The sequence below is a fragment of the Carassius gibelio genome, chromosome A10 (genome assembly GCF_023724105.1).
Source record: "Carassius gibelio isolate Cgi1373 ecotype wild population from Czech Republic chromosome A10, carGib1.2-hapl.c, whole genome shotgun sequence".
Lineage (NCBI taxonomy): Eukaryota > Metazoa > Chordata > Actinopteri > Cypriniformes > Cyprinidae > Carassius > Carassius gibelio.
The window spans coordinates 23,054,691-23,075,736 of NC_068380.1; the positions used below are offsets into that span (position 1 = coordinate 23,054,691).

General features: G+C 37.2%; 1 protein-coding gene across 1 annotated transcript in view; it reads left to right on the plus strand.

The window, feature by feature from the left end:
* LOC128020676 (NACHT, LRR and PYD domains-containing protein 12-like) overlaps positions 1–17,307 on the plus strand; it is a 36,097-nt gene extending 18,790 nt beyond the window's left edge. The window contains exons 5-7 of the mRNA XM_052607282.1: positions 3,424–3,597; positions 10,272–10,318; positions 10,403–17,307. Of these exons, the coding sequence (XP_052463242.1) occupies positions 3,424–3,597; positions 10,272–10,318; positions 10,403–11,040 (859 nt within the window). The 3' untranslated portion in view covers positions 11,041–17,307. The remainder of the gene's footprint in view (positions 1–3,423; positions 3,598–10,271; positions 10,319–10,402) is intronic.
* Positions 17,308–21,046: the final 3,739 nt, after the last annotated feature.

The following is a 21,046-nucleotide window of genomic DNA, read 5'->3' on the forward strand; positions in this document are numbered from 1 at the left end:
CATCATCAAGTTGTTCTGAGGTTTTGGATATGCTAAGGAATTTGGATACATCAGGAAGATAACTTAAAAGGCAATATTTTGAGGTAGAAGTGATGGTTCTTCCATACTTGTAACAAGAAGTAGAATTTACAATTTTGGCTATATGAAGTTTGCACAGAACTAAATAATGATCTGAGATATCATCACTTGGCTGAATAATTTCAACACTATCAACATCAATTCCATGTGACAGTATTAAATCTAGAGTATGATTTCGACAATGAGTAGGTCCTGAAACGTGTTGTCTAACACCAATAGAGTTCAGAATGTCTATAAATGCTGATCCCAACGCATCTTTTTCATTATCAACATGGATATTAAAATCACCAACTATTAAAACTTTATCTGCAGCCAGAACTAACTCAGATGTAAAATCACCAAACTCTTTAATAAAGTCTGTATGGTGCCCTGGTGGCCTGTATACAGTAGCCAGTACAAACATAACAGGTGATTTATCATTAACATATGTTTCTCTGGATAATGTTAAATGAAGCACCATTACTTCAAACGAGTTATACTTGAAGCCTGCCCTCTGAGAAATCCTGAAAACGTTGTCATAAATTGAAGCAACACCTCCACCTTTGCCTTTTAGACGCGGCTCATGTTTATAACAGTAATCTTGGGGGGTGGACTCATTTAAAATAATGTAATCGTCAGGTTTTAGTCAGGTTTCTGTCAAACAGAGTACATCTATATTATGATCAGTGATCATATTATTTACAAAAAGTGTTTTCTTAGAAAGGGATCTGATATTCAATAAGCCAAGCTCTATCATTTGTTTATCCATATTGCTTCTGTTTTTTATTTGTTGAACCTTAAGTAAATTGTTAATCTTAACTTGGTTTGGACGTTTTTTGTATTTTCTAGTTCGGGGAACAGACACAGTCTCTATAGTGTGATATCTAGGTGAAAAGTCTCTATGTGCTGAGAATTAACTGACCTCTGTGATGGGAGGCAGCTAGCAGACGGTCGGTTTAGCCAGTCTGTCTGCTTCCTGACCTGGGCCCCAGTTAGTCAAGTATAAACACTAAGACTTTTTGCCATATTTCTAGAGAGAAGAGTGGCACCACCCCAGGAGGGATGACGACCATCTCTTTTAAACAGGTCAGGTCTGCCCCAAAAGCTCGTCCAATTGTCTATATAACCTATGTTATTCTGTGGGCACCACTTAGACATCCAGCCATTGAGTGATGACAATCTGCTATGCATCTCGTCACCACGGTTAGCAGGGAGGGGACCAGAGCATATTATAGTGTCTGACATCGTGCTTGCAAGTTCACACACCTCTTTAAAGTTATTGAGTTATTGTTTAGTGATCTCCGACTGGCGAAGTCGAACATCATTTGCACCGCCATGAATAACAATCTTACTGTATTTACGTTTAGCATTAGCCAGCACTTTTAAATTTGCCAAGATGTCAGGTGCTCTGGCTCCCGGTAAACATTTGATTATGGTGGCTGGTGTCTCTATATTCACATTCCGTACAATAGAATCACCAATAACTAGAGCACTTTCATCAGGTTTCTCAGTGGGTGCATCACTGAGTGGGGAGAACCTGTTTAATATTTTGATCGGAACAGAAGAGCGGTGTTTTGACCCACGACTACGCTGCCTCACCGTCACCCAGTTTTCCTGCTGCAGGGGCTCTGTTTCCGGAACCAAACAATGCACAGGAATCCCTGAGCTAGACGCATCCAAAGCCATATCTAGAGCCCTAACATTCTTACTGTCCTCAATTAAAGTTTGGAATGCTGGCTCTAATTCAGAAATCTTCTCTGTCAGCCTAACTATTTCCCTGCATGTATCACATGTGAATCCCTCATCAGCGACAGAGATAGATAAACTGTACATGTGGCAAGAGGTGCAAATAACGATAGCAGGAGAAGCCATTACTCACCGTGCTTGTATACACCGTACTGTATATTTTTATATACAGTACAGACCAAAAGTTTGGACACACCTTCTCATTCAAAGAGTTTTCTTTCTTTTCATGACTATGAAAATTGTAGAGTCACACTGAAAGCATCAAGGGAGATTTGACCAAGAAGGAGAGTGATGGGGTGCTGTCCCAGATGACCTGGCCTCTACAGTCACCGGACCTCAACCCAATCGAGATGGTTTAGGGGTGAGCTGGACTGCAGACAGAAGGCAAAAGTGCCAACAAGTTCTAAGCATCTCTCGGGGAACTCCTTCAAGACTGTTGGAAGACCATTTCAGGTGACTACCTCCTGAAGCTCATCAAGAGAATGCCAAGAGTGTGCAAAGCAGTAATCAAAGCAAAAGGTGGCTACTTTGAAGAACCTAGAATATGACATATTTTCAGTTGTTTCACACTTTTTTGTTATGTTTAGAATTCCATATATAATTCCACATGTGTTAATTCATAGTTTTGATGCCTTCAGTGTGAATCTACAATTTTGATAGTCATGAAAATATAGAAAACTCTTTGAATGAGAAGGTGTGTCCTAACTTTTGGTCTGTACTGTATATTAAAAGTTTGTTTTTAGCAAAAGCAGATCATTCCAACAGTCTTTTTTTGGCAGAAGCAGATTACTCCACATTTCATGTTTCAGAGTTAAACAGAAACACTGTGTATCATAACCTCCTCAGCCGACGCTTGACAAACTTTGTTGTTGAAATCCATTTTGTGTAGTCTGTAAGTGTACAATGGCTCTGTGTAGTAAATGCCAACCAGTGTTGCCAAGTCTACGGTTGTTTTTCACATCCATGGAACGAAGTGACCCCAATCCCAATAATGTGATATTTAGCCCATAAAATGTGAATTTTATCAAGTGAACCCTGCCAAAAAAACATGTATTTTATCATCCGCAACGAAATGTGATTGGGCTAGTTTTGAGAAGCAACTGGGCAGCCTTTGTTGTGAAAACCTGGCAACCCTGATCTGAATGCACGTGCTGGAGATAAACTACTAATCACAGAAGCTCCTTTACTGATGAGATGTGCATGAAAATCGCATTTGATTTTTTGCACAGCCCTAACGTGGTGTTTATTGTTTTTTGAAAATGAACTCTTTCTATAATTATTGTTATTAAACTATGTCAATTTACTTTCTATTCAAACAATATATCTGTAATATGCAATGATTTTGGGAATTTTGTTTCTTCCTGATACAGCTAAATTAATAAAATTATATTTTATGAATTGACAGTGAGTGAATTTAAAAATGGCAATTCAGTTTTCTTCTCCTGGTGTCTAGTAACAATATAGAAATATGTTGATACTGTTCTTACTGGGATTATAAATATATATTTTTTTTTACGTTTTGAAACTACAGAAAATAACAGCTACAGCACAAATGACTCTGTCTGTGTTGTCTGACTGCCAAACTATTGTGATGTTGACTGTTGCTGTGTGTGTCTCTAGGTTGTCTGGCTGTATGGTGACAGAGGAAGGCTGTGGTTACGTGTCTTCAGCTCTGAGTTCAAACCCCTCATACATGAGAGAGGTGGATCTGAGCTACAATCACCCAGGAGATTTAGGAGTCAAGCTACTCTCTGAAAAACTCAAGACTCCCAACTTTAGTCTGGAGAAACTCAAGTATGTTGAGCAGAAAAAGTTTTCAGATCTTATTTAAACTCCTAAATCTACACAAGTCTATGGGGTTTCTAAATGCTACAACAATATGCAATATGCAATATTGCAAAGCAGTTTCACAGTAAATTAAAGTTTCTAGATTACATTTAGTAGTTTATTAGTGGTGAATATGTCAAGGTGATGTCCATATGGCAGAAATGTAAAGTATGAAACATTAAGTTAGTTAATGACATGTATATAAACATAAACGGTGAACTCGAACAGCAAAGATTGTATGTTGTGATCAAACTTATAGAAACATTTGGTAGTTTTGTATGATGGTTCAGGGTTTTAGACATTTGAGATCCTCTAAGGGGAGGCATTATCTCTGTTCAGTTGTTTGGTCATCAATTCAGTTCCTGTTTATTTGTATGGCAATTTTCACAATACAAATTGTTGCAAACCAGCTTTAAAAAAATGTTATAGTTTTGTATGTTGGTTCAGACCTTCATAAGAGGACAGATCCAGACTGAAGATTGTGTAATTCCCAGTTACCATGGGATTCCCATCCTGTAGCAGAAACAGAATAGCAAATAAAGAAAAATTAGTGTAGCTGATGTTTAAACCATTGCAATAAAAGCAAAGAATGATATTGTTTATTCAATCAGATCAAACTGAATTGCAAGGTTATGAGATACGATGTGTGAATGCTTAACTAAAGAGATGTGTCTTTAACTTCTGGGGTCTGAGGGTGTTTTGGAATCCCTGGAGAAGTTTGACATGCCCTGATATTTGTGCATTTTTCAGTTGCTTACAAACATATAAACTGCTTAAGTCACTGTATTCAGCACAAACTGTGCTTTAGGCCAAAATGTTAGCAACATGAATATGCATTTTTGTATTTTTGAGAAAAAAAGAAGTTTATGCGTGGTTAGTAAAAAAAACTTCACTGAAGTCACTGAAATAAGGCCATGAAACACACAGAGTAAATTTTTGTAGTAATAATAATAATAATAATAATAATTTGTTACATTTAAATAGTGCTTTCCTGGGTACTCAAAGCACTTTACATGATAGGGGGTATTTTTTTGTATTTTTCCTAAAAGACTTTTGAGAACTGGATGTGGTAGACTCAAGTTCTTACTTCAGAATTATATGAAAATCATTCTGCTCACTCATTCACTGAAAACGATGTATTGATTCCAATTGCCTAAGTTACTTTTTGTATAGAAAGTTGTAGTAGGCAGTCACAGATGCAGGATATGGAAAACCCTTTTTTTCTCCATACATTTTGTGTTTTCACCCTCCTCTGCACAGTTTCAAGATGTCTTGATCAAATCCACCTGATGGATCCCCTTACTGATTTTGTTAGAGAGTGAATTAGCTGCATTCCAAGGACAGTCCTTCCTGATGTCTACTACCAGGTCCCACATGCACCAAACATTTTTTGATGTAAAAATCTTGATAACATTACAAGGGGACCTCAGAGAATAGCACAAAATAATAAAAAGGCAGTTCACCATCATAAGTTACTCATTAATAAATGGTTCACAGGTGTTCACTTTACATTAAGGCACACATGTTACTAATACTGGAATATAAAATGTCATTATTTATATCTCATGAAGTTATGGTTGCAGTTTTATGTGCCATATAGGTTTTTAATCGTTACTGTGGATAGGCATCATGAACTTTTGCAGAGAATAATTAGTAAGATAAAGAACAGCTTCTGGTAAGAAAAGTGAAATGAGTCATAAGATTTAAATGAGCAAAACATGAATACATCACCTTTAAGTCTCTCTATAATAGTCTATTTTGCTGCATCATGAAAGTAATAAGGAATCTGTTTTAATAAATATAGTTGTCACTGATTGTTCTCTCAGAATAAGCCCCTTCAGTCTGATACAGGCTGATCACCCTGTCTGGCTATTCTGAGAGAACAACTGCCTGGATGTACATTGATGTAGTCGAGACTCATGTCACCAAGGACGATGTGATTTTGGATCACACCTCACTCAAGGTGCTGTTATGAGTATATCATATGACCAATTCCCACCTAACTTAGGTTAGTGCACCAGTCAAAAACTGTTCACTTGGCAATATGGGCGTTTCCCACAAGCTGTTCTACAATTTAAATTTCACACACTGGAGGGAGCTGGTCAAGTCAGGTCAAGTCACCTTTATTTATATAGCACTTTAAACAAAATACATTGCGTCAAAGCAACTGAACAACATTCATTAGGAACACAGAGTGTCAATAATGCAAAATGATAGTTAAAGGCAGTTCATCATTGAACTGATTTATCTGAAAGATTGGTGGTTTAGCTAGCTAGTAGAGCCTTGTATCATCAACACGAAGAAGACACAATTGTAATAAGATTAATGAAATTATTAGCAATAGATCTGCAAGAGTAACTACACCAACTAGTAATGATATCAATAAATGAATTTGCACTGCTAAAAGATAATAGACAACAACAACAAAAAAGAAGAAAAAAAGCGACTGAATAAATTGCAGAAACAAATAAATGGAATGAACACACAATGGCTGAATGCAATGCTGTTGAGCTGAATGTGGCAATGAAAGAGATTTCTATAGCCCCTTTCACACTGCGATTCCGGCAAATACAAGGGTCAGAGGTGTTCAGGCAATTGTTCCCGGGTCCCTAGATGTTGCACTTTCACACTGCCAGTGATTACCCGGCATATTTGCGTGCTTTCACACACAACCCATAAAGGTCCCGTAGTGACACGTGATATCAGGGCGTGACATGTAATGTACGAGTCAAACTGAAGCAAGCGAACGAACTCGGCGTCAGCGCGGAAAGTGAGGAACTAACTGATCTCTGCTTCATTATAGTTTGCACATATTTTTTTGTCGCGAATGTTGATCTTCCTTCAAAACAGCCGGTAAAAGAGTTGCGCAATAACGTGCGTCATCACTTAGATACGGAATTAGATCTGGCTTTTGTTCACACAGCGCTCATCCCGGGTCGAACCCCCCGATGTTACTAGGTCCCCGACTCGGGTTCAATTCGGTAATCAATCCCGGGACGTGGTTGCTTTCACACAGAAGGCAACCCGGCAATGTTCCGGAAATATTGCGGGTCCGACGTAGAGTGTGAAAGGGGCTTAAGAAGTCCTCTCTTAGGTGGTCGTGGGGGTAGAAGGTCCTGCAGGTATAAAGCTAAGGTCTTTAGGAAAGAGGTTTGGTAAGTTCAAAATTACGTTCCACAAGCAGACGTTAGTGTCTCTCTAGAACAGGGTTTGGCAACCTTTTCGGCATGATGTGCCATTTTAAATTTTTCTGGTTAGCCACTGTCCCCCCACTCCCACACCCCCCGTTTTAATGTATTCTGTATTGAAACGGTACATACACATTTTTAAATGATACAATTTGATGCAAATAGTTTCTGAATATTTTTTTTAATAAATAGTTTTTTCAACTTAAAAAAAAATGTGGATAACAGATACACATTGTACTATATGTGTGTGTGTGACAAGGCCAATGCATTAAAACTAGGGCTGGTAATTTAAAGCGTTAATTAGATAAAGTTTAAAAGTTTAGATTAAAAAAAAAATAGTTAAAATTATTAATGCATTTGACACACTTGCCCCGCCCCAGACAAATGTGGATCATCTGCCATTTGAATGAATTGAATTAACTCGATGACTTAATCATTAAGGCATTTACCACCACCTACTGGCAGTTTTAGTTTATTATTTAGAGTATCATTTCAGTGGAGAAATTGTTTTATATTTTCATAGTAATATTAATAAAAAATAAGAAAATTAATTATTTAATTAAAGTTTACCCAACCAAAAAAGACAATTCTTTTATCATTTACTTAAATGTTCCAAAAGAGTAGGCTATATATATGAAATACATTTTATCAAACAAACTATTTCTTTGTGAACCTACTTTTTGTAATGCCTGTTTGATGATTTAAATTATCTTTTGGGGTTCATTTCTCCAAATTTGATATGCGATTAATTCAATTAATCGATACTGAATTGCTACATTATATTTATCAAAAACAAGGGGGCAAAATTGCTCCATTGTTTGTACAGAGAGACAGACGCAGACAATTTACACATCTCTCTCCCTCTCAAAAATTTTCATCACTGGATATAGCTGTCGGTCAGTTAACATTTCTACCATAAAATGTATTATTAAAAGTCGACTAATATTAAATGTTTTGCAGCTTCATCTGGCCTCGCTCTCTGTAACGTTAAACTGACGCTTCGCACTTTGCATTTGTGAACAGTAAACCCGCCTGCCTTGATTTGATTGGCCATTTCAGTCATTTTGACATTGATGAGTGCTTTTAGACCACTGAGGCTTTGATCTGAAGTGCCTAGTATGTCAGAACAGGGACTATCTGTTGGAAGAAATCATTTATCCCTTTCTGATGAGGAGGAGATTGGAATCTGGCGCTTCTCCATTCCAGGAATGTGATTGGCCACTAGTGTCCGAGGTGGCCATGGTGTTGCCCACCCTAGTGTGGAACTCATTTGCATACAGTGGAGTACACAGTTTAACAGTGTCTTTAACATTTCATCCATGCAATATTTCTTTATCAAACCTCTTTCAAATTATTACCAACATCAAGGGGAGCAAAAAGAGTCTAAACATGATAGGCAACTGTTGAACTATCACCTATTCACATCATAATATGTTAAAAGGCCTCTACTGTGAACTGTTGTGTTAACAGTCAATGGCTATCAATATGAAGTGAATCCCTTACAGTTTGCTTCTGTTTAAGGACTCCAAACTTGGGTATGAATGGATTTGGATAGATCTTTGTGGCCTTTCTTTGTTTCTGCCACTGCTGTTTCTTTCAGAGATCCAGAGGATTTTTTATGGCAGGCATTTTCAAAAACTTAGGATTGATTTTGATGGTAAGGGTCAACCCATAGTCCAGTAAATCCCCTTTCACACTGCCATTCCGGCAAATACAGGGGAAAAGTTGTTCCTGCAATTGTTCCCGGGTCGCTAGATTTGGCACTTTCTCACTGCCAGTGATGACCCGGTATATGTACGTGCTTTCACACACAACCCGTAAAGATCCCGTAACGACACGTGACATCAGCGCGTGACGTGTAATGTACGAGTCGACAACGCTAGGCACGTTATACTTTCACTGAAGCAAGCAAACGATCTCGGCGTCAGCGCAGAAAGTGAGGAACTAACTGATCTCTGCTTCATTACAGTTTGCACATGTTTTCGTCGCGAACGTTGATCTTCCTTCAAAACAGGCGGTAAAAGAGTCGCGCGATAACGCGCGTCATCACTTAGATACGGAATTAGATCTGGCTTTTGTTCACACAGCGCTCATCCCGGGTCGAACCCCCCAATGTTACTAGGTCCCCGACTCGGGTTCAATTCGGTAATCAATCCCGGGACGTGGTTGCTTTCACACAGAAGGCAACCCGGCAATGTTCCGGAAATATTGCGGGTCCGACGTAGAGTGTGAAAGGGGCTTAAGAAGTCCTCTCTTAGGTGGTCGTGGGGGCAGAAGGTCTCCCTTCCTGTCCTGTTAGAGGTGTATGGCAGTTGTCTTGGCATCTTATCTAATGGTTCGGAACATTTGGTTATGTTCCTTCACCAGGATCCAATCACAGTGGGGCACATCTTCTTCAACACCGGCAGATAGAGAGCCGTGCCATAAACTGGTCCTTGGAATGCAAGTTTGTTTGTTGTTCACTGCACTGCTTATTAAATGGCTACTTGCCACATAAGTAAATAATTAAAAGCGAAATATTGATTTGAGTTAAAATATTTGAACTTTTCACCACAGAAATAAAGGCAATAAAAGAATTAAGACAAAAATGTTTTAAAACTTTACCAGTTTGCTGGCTATGATCCATCACTGCATATAAAATAACTGTGGTAAAATGACAGCAGCTGTGTTTGAATGAAACTACAGTGAGTCTGCGATACCAGGATGACATAATTAAATAATTGTACCCTTTTTGAATCTAGTTTTAATATTTTACAAACGCAAAGCTTCCACCAAGAAAAAAATATAATAAAAATAGTTCAAGCAAGAGTACAGTGCCAACTGCTTTTACCCAGATGAGCCTGTGTTATGAGCTTTTACCGGTTGTTATTGAGGGACTGACCAATCAGAATCAAGTATTCCACAGAGCTGTGTAATAAGCATTTATAAAAAGTGAGTTAAAATTGCCTCACTATTTGGCAGGTTTTTCATTAAAATCATCCATTTTATTCCTGGATTTATAGCTTATGATCAATTATGCATTTTTTAATTAGTTATTGGTCATTTATAAACACTTAGTAAACGCTTATAAAGGAAACCTTAATGTAAAGTGTTACCATAAACTTTAATATTCAATAATAATAAAATGTCACAGATCACTATTTTCCAGAGACACAAAATCAGATCTCAAAATTCAAAACTGTTTGGACTAAATCTCACAAATAGATAATCAGATGAAAAGATGAAAAATAGTATAGTCATTGATCAAAAGTGCTGAGAACATTTTGCTACTGCAGAATCTCTGAGCTTTAGAGCACATCCATTTATATCCTGGAAAAAAAGACAAACATCAAATAACAATTTACAGTTTTGATTTAACATGTTTTATCTTGATTATATTGTTTTTTTTTAAATCATAACTGGAATAATAGTGTGATGTTTTGTTTGTTAAGTGACTGAATTTGTTTGTTTTAGTTTGAATCATAGAGGAGAATCCAGGATTACTGCAGGACTGAAAAAATGTACGTCTACAAACAGACACACGCACACACACACAACCGTAGTGATTGTTGTTGTGTTATTAATGTCTCTTTTCTTGTGTTCAGATGCCTGTTTTCTCACACTGGATCCAAACACTGCAAACACTGCACTCATTCTGTCTGAGGAGAACAGAAAAGTGGCCCGTGTGAGTGAGAAACAGCCATATCCTGATCATCCAGACAGATTTGATTATTGGGAACAGGTGTTGTGTAGAGAGAGTGTGTGTGAACGGTGTTACTGGGAGCTGGAGTGGAGTGGGAATAAGGGTGTGTATATATCAGTGTCATATAAGAGCATCAGCAGGAAGGGAGGTTATGAGTGTTTGTTTGGAAATAATGATCAGTCCTGGAGTTTGATCTGCTCTCCTGACAGTTACTCATTCAAACACAATGACACACAGACTCATCTCCCCGTAGAGCCAATCAGCAGCAGAACAGATGTATGTGATGATCACTATATAACAGGAGAGTGTGATGATGATCAATATATAACAGGAGAGTGTGATGATGATCACTATATAACAGGAGAGTGTGATGATGATCACTATATAATAGGAGTGTTTGTGGATCACAGTGCAGGAACTCTGTCCTTCTACAGCGTCTCTGACACAATGAGCCTCATCCACACAGTCCAGACTACATTCACTCAGCCGCTCTATCCTGGGTTTAAGGTTGGTTTTGGATCATCAGTGAAACTGTGTTGATGAATCAGAATAGACTGACGAGAGATTCGACCCATAATACTTGCAAAATCATTCAAATTCATTACATGAATTTGATGAAGAACGGGCCAGGGGCGTCGCTTATTACATCCGAGATCAAATGACACATCCAAGATGATTTCATCGTGCTAATCCTGATCCGGCTAATTGGGTTCTTCGAACACACCTGTTGTGTATGATTAGTATCGCTGGATTGAGTTATCTGAGATAATTGCGCATTCATGTGTTGGCTTAAAAGGGGATATGTATTGATACTCAAAACCATAATCAGCAGTGCAGCGATTGGCTGGTGGCAAGACTGGACTTTTATAAGGAAACAGCCAAGCAAACAAAAACTACATAAATGTTATAATAGATACATGAAACAAATAATAGATAAATGTTTTTATTTTATTTTATTTTATTATAATTTTTTTCATGATTCCCAATTATTTAGATTCACAATTTATAATAGTTGTGCAGTCTTTACATTTTTATTTCAATGTAGAAATTATCTATTCATTTCATTTTATATTTGGACAGATTTGTTACATGACAGCATTAATGAAAGTTTCTTAAGGGTCAATATCATGTTATCTGCATCTCCTGCATTCCATTAAGCCACTCTTATAATAGCAGTCATCACTCAAAATAATGCACGACTCTATTATCTGTATAGCATGTGTGTAAGACTCTAATACAATTATGAAGTAATAATTTTGACAAATAAATATTTCTGTGAGTAAAACTGGCTGTGTCTATAGTAGGCTGTTATCGACTACACAACATTTTTATTATTATTTTTTTTTTAAGAATTTATGATTATTATTTTAAATTATTGTCCCTGGATCAGTACGATAGTCTTGTAATAAAGTAGCGGTAGTAGCAGACATATTTTGAGTATCAGTTCTGGTTGAAAAGAAGCGATCTAATCCTGTTTCCATGAAATAAGCTGCTCCCGAGCAGGTTTAAGCTAACGGACCTGTTGCTATGACAGCAGCTCCGGGATGAGCTTCGAAGAACCAAAAGATCCAAGATCACGCCAAATCGTCCACATTCAAATCCAGCTAACTGAGTTAGCGACGTACGAAGAATGGGCCCCAGGAGTTGGCAACCTTTTGGCCATGAAGTGCTATTTAAATCTTTCTGGTTAACCACTGTTCCAAAAAATCACCCCCTCCCAACCACCTCACTTCACCTCCACCATTTTTAAAACTCATGCTGTATTTATGTACTACATAAAGATTTTTAAGAAAAAAAATGTGTAAATATTTTTTGGGAAAATAACTTTTCATAATCCTAAAAGTTTATTTTAATGTTTAAATTATAATTTGAATAACAGAATAAACAGTGTGACCCTACTGAATGCCACGTGTCTAATATTAAATGAATTTCACATTGCAAATTTTCTTCTTACCTCACTCTCTTTCAATGTTAAACTAATATAGACATTAAGATCAGTCATTTATTCAAAACATGCCATTAAATATGTTATAATCCATGTGATTTTTCTCTATTGTTTGTAATAAAACACAATGACAAATCAACTTGAAATCATATTTTAGAGACTTGAATGTGTGGATGCTATATGAATTATGACTATAATTGATTCCTCACAAGGCCGAAATGAGCTTCATGAGAGTTCCTGACATTATGAAACATGACATTAATCACAAGCCTCTGATTTGGGATGCTATTGTGGTAGAGAGTGAAGAGGTTTCATCTAAATCATCAACATGCATTTCCCTCCTGAAGCTGCTTACAAAAAATTTGCATTATTTGCATTAGACATAACCATAGCTATAGGCACACCTGATATAGATCAGAGGCCTCATTTAAAGACAAAGGTATGTTTTTGAAGACTGTAAGTAGTTTTGGGGTGTTTTCAATACTTTATTTACATTAAAATAAAAGTTTTGGAACAGTGTACTAGAAATGCCTATGCAGTTACACTGTTATTTACAGTTCTTATTGTTTTATTGTTCTGCAATGATTTATAGGGTTTATATGATGTCATTTTAAAGGTAAATATTGTGTTTATTTGGTGTAACAATGTTTTTTGAACATAAAAGCATGTCAGCATATTCTTTTTCAAATATTGTACATTATTGTAGGTCCTCTATGCCCTTCTTCTCTCCACATCATTTTCTACAAAGCCACTCCTACCAACAAGCACTGTCTGCTTTGATTGGCCAGCTGACCCAGTGCATTGTTATTGGCCTAACACCACAAGCAATGAATAAAGCTGACTCCACTCTGATGTAAGTGATGTAAAGGTTACACTTTATTTCGATAGTCCACTTTAGACATTCTACTGACTATAAGTAACTTTGTAGCTACATGTCAACTACATATCAACTAAATCTCAGAAATTTGGAACTACATGTCTACTAACTCTCAGAGTAGACTGTTAGGGTAGGTTTAGGGTTAGTGTTAGGGGTAGGTTTAGGCTTAGTATAAGTTGACAGTTAGTTGACAAAGAAAGTGTTAGAAGATATTAAGCAGACAGTCTGCTAAGACTCTACTAACTGCTAGTTGACATGTAGTTGCAAAGTTACTTACTGCTAGTAGAATGTCTAAAGTGGACTATCAAAATAAAGTGTTACCAATGTAAATTAGCCTCTGCACAGCCAGACTTGTAGGCTGCAAAGTTTGTAGCCTTGAAAGTTGAAAGCTAACCTCTCCTTGGCTTACAAAACTGTCTTCCATAAAATGTGTTGCACGAACTCGAACATCTGGGTTGTGCTGTTCTGTTGTATATAAATCTTAACCAATGATTCCTCATTGCATCTACTTCTGGAAGGCCAAATAAAGTGCTTTTTGCTTTGGCACAGAAACACACAGCAACTCCCTGACAATACTGCTTAAACACCAACTGCGGTAACTGAAAACATGCCTTCTTTCTTTGGATGAACATTTAGGCGTCATTGCACAATTATTTCCACATCGTGCCGTAGACGTGGGGGCATGTTTGAATGAATCATTTTAGCCTGGTCTGGATTAGCCTTCTCTTTTAGGTAGAATAAATCATTTTGTGGGAAACTTGGAGCTTTCTAAATCTGCAGGTCTTGTACATGCACAAATATCTATGTAACTCACGAAAGAAAAGGAAAAATAGAAATCCCATCATATGATCCTTTTAAAATAAATTAAATTGTTTCTACACTAAAACAAACATGTTCCTACTTCCAAATAATCAAGGTCATACGATTTAACTTGAATTTTTCATATTCATTTAATTTCATTTTGAGAATTTTAATAGGGCTACTATATGTGTGTATTCTTTAAATCAGTTAAATCAGCGTGGGTTAAAAGCAGATCTTAAGTGCATTTATTTCTTGTCTCATAAGTGTTTAGCGCAGTTGTTGTTGTTGTTAGGAAACACTTTTTTGTTTACTGTGTTGAGATGTACTGCGTTTGGTCTCGTACTCAATCGCAAACCTTGTCAGTGTTGTGCGCTTGCTTAGACCATTGTTGCTGGCCTTGCTGTAGCTGATCGTAGCTCTGTGTAGCTGTTTTTTGTTTCTCTAGAATCTTTATCTTACTATGACTCTCAGGTTTTTTTACTTTATTCACACCATATTTCTGATATTATTGATCAATCTTATCAGATTAATTTTGGTCATTCACTTTTATTTTATATCCGTGAGTGCAATGCACCTGCATTGCGTTAGCACTCGTTAGCTTGTCATAAGCATTTTCATTCGAACCTATCACTGTTTTCTTTTCTCCTCTCCTCTCTCTCGCTCCAGTTTTTCACAAGTTCATCAAACAACTGTGGTAAGAATATTAAATCAAGCACGATGAGTAATGGCTTCTCCTGCTATTGTTATGTGCACCTCTTGCCACATGTACAGTTTATCTATCTCTGTCGCTGATGAGGGACTCACATGTGATAAATGCAGGGAAATAGTTAGGCTGACAGAGAAGATTTCAGAATTAGAGACACGCATCCAAACTTTAATTGAGGAGAGTAAGAATGTTAGGGCTCTAGATACGGCTTTGGATGCATCTAGACACCAGCCACCATAAACATAAATACATTAAGATTGTTATTCACACCGGCTCTAATGATGTTCGACTTCGCCAGTCGGAGATCACTAAAAATAACTTTAAAGAGGTGTGTGAACTTGCAAGCACGATGTCAGACACTGTAATATGCTCTGGTCCCCTCCCTGCTTACCGTGGTGACGAGATGCATAGCAGATTGTCATACCATCAATGGCTGGATGTCTAAGTGGTGCCCACAGAATAACATAGGTTTCATAGACAATTGGCCGAGCTTTTGGGGCAGACCTGACCTGTTGAAAAGAGATGGTCTTCATCCCTCAAGTATAACTTGTTTGAAATAAAGGTGCTTCATATAACATTATCTAGAGAAACAAATGTTAATGATAAATCCCCTGTTATGTTTGTACTGGCTACTGTATACAGACTTTATTAAAGAGTTTGATGATTTTATATCCGAGTTAGTTCTGGCTGCAGATAAAGTTTTAATAGTTGGTGATTTTAATACCCATGTTGATAATGAAAAAGATGCATTGGGATCAGCATTTATAGACATTCTTTTGGGGTTAGACAACACGTGTCAGGACCTACTCGTTGTCGAAATCATACTCTAGATTTAATACTGTCACATGGAATTGATGTTGATAGTGTTTAAATTAAATTCAGCCAAGTAATGATATCTCAGATCATTATTTTGTTTTGTGCAAACTTCATATAGCCAAAATTATAAATTCTACTTCTTGTTACATGTATGGAAGAACCATCACTTCTACCACAAAAGACTGCTTTTTAAGTTATCTTCCTGATGTATCCGAATTCCTTAGCATATCCAAAACCTCAGAACAACTTGATGATGTAACAGAAACTATGGACTCTCTCTTTTCTAGCACTTTAAATACAGTTGCTCTTTTACGCTTAAGGAAGGTTAAGAAAACCAGTTTGACACCATGGTATAATGAGCATACTCGCACCCTAAAGAGAGCAGCCCGAAAAATGGAGCACAGCTGGAGGAAAACAAAACTAGAGGTATTTCGTATTCCTTGGCGGGAAAGTAACCTACAGTACAGAAAAGCATTAAAACTGCTAGATCCGATTACTTTTCTTCTCTTTTAGAAGAAAACAAACATAACCCCAGGTATTTATTCAATACAGTGGCTAAATTAATGAAAAATAAAGCCTCAACAAGTGTTGACATTTCCCAATTGTAACCATTCAGCCGTCAGCTACAGTATCACATCAGACAGTGCACTATAGACCCCCTGAGGAACAGTTCCACTCATTCTCTACCATAGGAGAGGAAGAATTGTATGTACTTGTTAGATCATCTAAACCAACAACATGTATGTTAGACCCTATACCATCTAAGCTCCTAAAAGAGGTGCTTCCAGAAGTCATAGGTCCTCTTCTGACTATTATTAATTCCTCATTGTCATTAGGATTTCCCAAAGACCTTCAAACTGGCTGTTATTAAGCCTCTCATCAAAAAAAAAAAAAAAACACGACGTGACCCCAAATAACTATTTAATTATAGACCAATCTCCCTTTTCTGTCCAAGATACTAGAAAAGGTGGTATCCTCACAATTATAGTTTGTAGCAGTGAATGAAGAGTTATCATATCGATCACAAGTGCAGTATGGAGTACCTCAAGGCTCAGTACTAGGGCCACTACTCTTCACGATTTATATGTTACCCTTGGGAGATATCATCAGGAAACATGGTGTGAGCTTTCACTGTTATGCTGATGATACGCAGCTCTATATTTCTTCGCAGCCTCGTGAAACACACCAATTTGAAAAACTAGTGAAATGCATAGTCGATATAAAAAACTGGATCACGAGTAATTTCTTGTTGCTAAATTCTGAAAAAAACAGAGGTGTTAATTATAGGACCTAAAAAACTTTGCATGTAATAACCTAGAACACTGTCTAAGACTTGATGGCTGCTCTGTCAATTCTTCGTCATCAGTTAGGATCTGGCTCCCTATCAAACATCGTATAGATTTTAAAATATTGCTTATTACTTATAAAGCCCTGAATGGTTTAGCACCTCAGTATTTGAATGAGCTCCTTTTACATTATAATCCTCTACGTCCGCTATGTTCTCAAAACTCAGGCAATTTGATAATACCTAGAATATCAAAATCAACTGCGGGCAGCAGATCCTTTTCCTATTTGGCTCCTAAACTCTGGAATAACCTACCTAACATTGTTCGGGAGGCAGACACACTCTTGCAGTTTAAATCTAGATTAAAGACCCATCTCTTTAACCTGGCTCACACATAACATACTAATATGCTTTTAATATCCAAATCCGTTAAAGGATTTTTAGGCTGCATTAATTAGGAAAACCGGAACCGGGAATGCTTCCCATAACCCCCAATGTACTTGCTACATCATTAGAAGAACGGCATCTACGCTAATATTAGTCTGTTTCTCTCTTGTTCGAGGTCACCGTAGCCACCAGATCCAGTCTGTGTCCAGATCAGAGGGTCACTGCAGTCACCCGGATCCAGTACGTATCCAGACCAGATGGTGGATCAGCACCTAGAAAGGAGCTCTACTGCCCTGAAAGACAGCGGAGACCAGGACAACTAGAGCCCCAGATACAGATCCCCTGTAAAGACCTTGTCACAGAGGACCACCAGGACAAGACCACAGGAAACAGATGATTCTTCTGCACAATCTGACTTTGCTGCAGCCTGGAGTTGAACCGCTGGTTTCATCTGGTCAAAGGAGAACTGGCTCCCCAACTGAGCCTGGTTTCTCCCAAGGTTTTCTTCTCCATTCTGTCACCGATGGAGTTTCGGTTCCTTGCCGCCGTCGCCTCTGGCTTGCTTAGTTGGGGTCACTTCATCTACAGCGATATCATTGACTGGATTGCAAATAAATGCACAGACACTATTTAACTGAACAGAAATGACATCACTGAATTCAATGATGAACAATGATGCCATTTTGCATTATTAGAACACTGTTTTCCTAATGAATGTTGTTCAGTTTCTTTGACGCAATGTATTTTGTTTAAAGCAATATATAAATAAAGGTGACTTGACTTGACTTGATCTTTGTTGTGATAAACAGTAAAGTGCATTCAGCGGGAGTTAAAAGCAGATTGTAAGTGCATTCATTTCTTGTCTCATTAGTGTTTAGTGCAGTGTAATGGCGAAGGAAGGTGAGGAAACAAGTGCAAGTAAATGTATATTTAATAATGCAGTCAAACATACGAGTAACATGAAACAGGATAACAGGTGGGTGAGGCAAAGTCTGATGGAGATCTGGGGAGTGACAATGTCCGATGGCGATCCAGGAAGTGGCGGTGAGGAGAGGCAGCAGGAGAGCGTGACACAGGAACTGAGATGAGCAAGCCGTGGAGGTGAAAGGTATAATCCGTGGAAGGTGAGGAGTGGATGGGGTTCCAAAGACACAGACGATCCAACGACGAGAAGAAGAACAGAGAACAGGAATGAAAGAACAGGCATTAACATATGGAGCCAAAACAGTCTCAATAAAGATAAATGCACAGACTACATTCACATATGCACACATAGGATTCATACATACACACACAATTCATAAATACACACTTAGGATACACAAATGCGCACAAAATTCACAAATGCATACAAAATTCAGAAATGCACACTAAATTCAGAAATACACACACAATTCAGAAATGCAAACAACATTAACAAATGCACTCAAGATTCACAAAGGCACAGGACAAGATTCAGAAATGTATTTCTGATGCACACACACATATATCTTGATTTACAATCTGCTTGCGGTCTTTGAACTTCAATGCATTTGTGTGTGAATTTTGAGACTCCCCTGACTTGCAGTGATGTGTCGTTCTTGAATGATTCGTTCATTTTGAACGAATCTTTAATGTGACTTGGGAAGAACGAGTCGTCTCGGGGAGTGATTCGTTCAGTCGCGCATGCGCATTATTCTATAGGTTCTGTTCTAGTAGTAGTAATTCACCTGTCAGTCAATGCAGTCTTGAGCCGGAAAGAGAATTGATTAGTTCATATTTCGGGTCTATCGAGTTTTTGACTCGTTCCTTAATCACGTGACAGCACAATACGCTAAACCCAATGCAGTATGAGCCGGAAAGAGAATTAATTAATTAATTAAGAGAGTTAATCTCATGAGTCTTCGGGTCGAGTCATTCCTTAATCACATGACAGACCCATACGCTAAAACCATAGACAGTATAAGAATGCAGTATTGAGCCGGAAAGAGAATTGAATTGTTCATCTTTCGGTTCTTCGGGTTTTTCGTTCTTTTGTCCCGTGATGTGACAACATTGGCTAGAGTAATTAGTTAACTTACAACTTTCCTTACAAATGGGTGCGTAGTACTTATTTATTATTAGTATTATTATTTACTCTTACAGTTAAGTGATGCATTTCTGGTTTCAAATTGTTGCTTTTAATTTCTATCATGATGGTACTTTTCCATAACACTGAATGTGGAAATAAAGAGTTGGTTATGCTTAAAATGTTGATATTTTTTTCTGTCTGTTTGTTTGTTTGTTTTTGTTTAGTTGTGCAGTTATTAAATCAGATTGTCTGTGTAAACCATACTTTTGTAACATATGACACTTTATAAACATTAAAAAACACTGTGTACATACTTTTGAATTGTTGTTTATTGTTTATTTTTGTGCCAGAAAAGCTTTGTTACAAAGAGGACAACTATTCCAAAATAAATTAAAATAATAAAATGTAAATAATTAAAAATGAAATGAAAATTAAAAGATAATAAAGCCACAGGGTCTAATAACCTTAACAAATGAACTTTAAAAGTACAATATAAAAAAAAGAAGAAAAAAAAGAAAAACGAAATATTGCACAACAAGCTTTGCTTTTTTTAATATAATAATTTTAAATGAATAAGTTTTAAAATAAATAACACTTTTGTGCCAAAATAAAAACTTTATATCAAAGAGGATAACTATTCCCAAAATAATTTTAAACCATTTGAATAAAAAAATAAATGAAAATTAAGAGATACTAAAGCTACGGAGTCTTATAACAATAACAAATTACCTTTAAAATCACAACAACAAAAATATTGCACAACAAGCTAGTCTTTTTCTAAATAAATAAAAATAAATAAGCTTTAAAATAAATAACACACTGTGGCTATATTTTTAGGACTTGCTTTTTATTCATGTTTGCATTTTAATAAAAAAAACAAGCTCCCTGACCTTGGATGGACTGAGTCTTTGAGTTCTTCTATCTGAGATAATCTGCCCAGTTTTAGAAAAAAACAATTTCAGATGGTACGGATGTGGCCACAATGCAAAGTCTTGTCTTTGTGACTTCAGAAAGGCTTGTGTATACTGGTGAACATCTCCTCCACCAGGCCAGAGGGTCTGATGTGCGGGGTAAGAGTGGCTCTGCAAGGTTGGCCCGCATCTCCATCATAGCATCTGAGGTCTTAGAAGAGGTAGCAGAAGGCCTCAAGCTTGCTACCCTCTCGTCAAAGTCTTCCCAAAACATGGCCCCTGCACTGGCAGTGCACCAGGATCTGAAACTCCTCACTCTGAGCTGGGTTAAAACTGTTAAAGCTGAAGTTATCATAACGTTAATGTCTTAAACTAACATTAATAATTCAAATTCAAAATGTTATTTGCTTTTAATGTATGACATTATGTCCTTTTTTGAGCAATCTCCTTATACATATATTACACCAATATGTCAAGTCTGCCTAGGAAAAGCAATTATTATACCAGCAAACTCAAAATTGGAGTAAAAATGAACAAACTAGTCTATAAATACTTTTTATTGTAAACTTGGATTATTATATTATTATATAGCCTAGTGTTTATTTACCGATAGACAGTCAAGAAGACAAATTAATCCATATTTTATTTATAACAGGGTTTTATTTATTTATAAAATAATAACAAACCACAGATCCTCAACAAACAGCAGGGACGTGCACAGACATTTTGAGGGGCAGGGGCTCAAGTGAAATAAAGGGCACTTCTCAT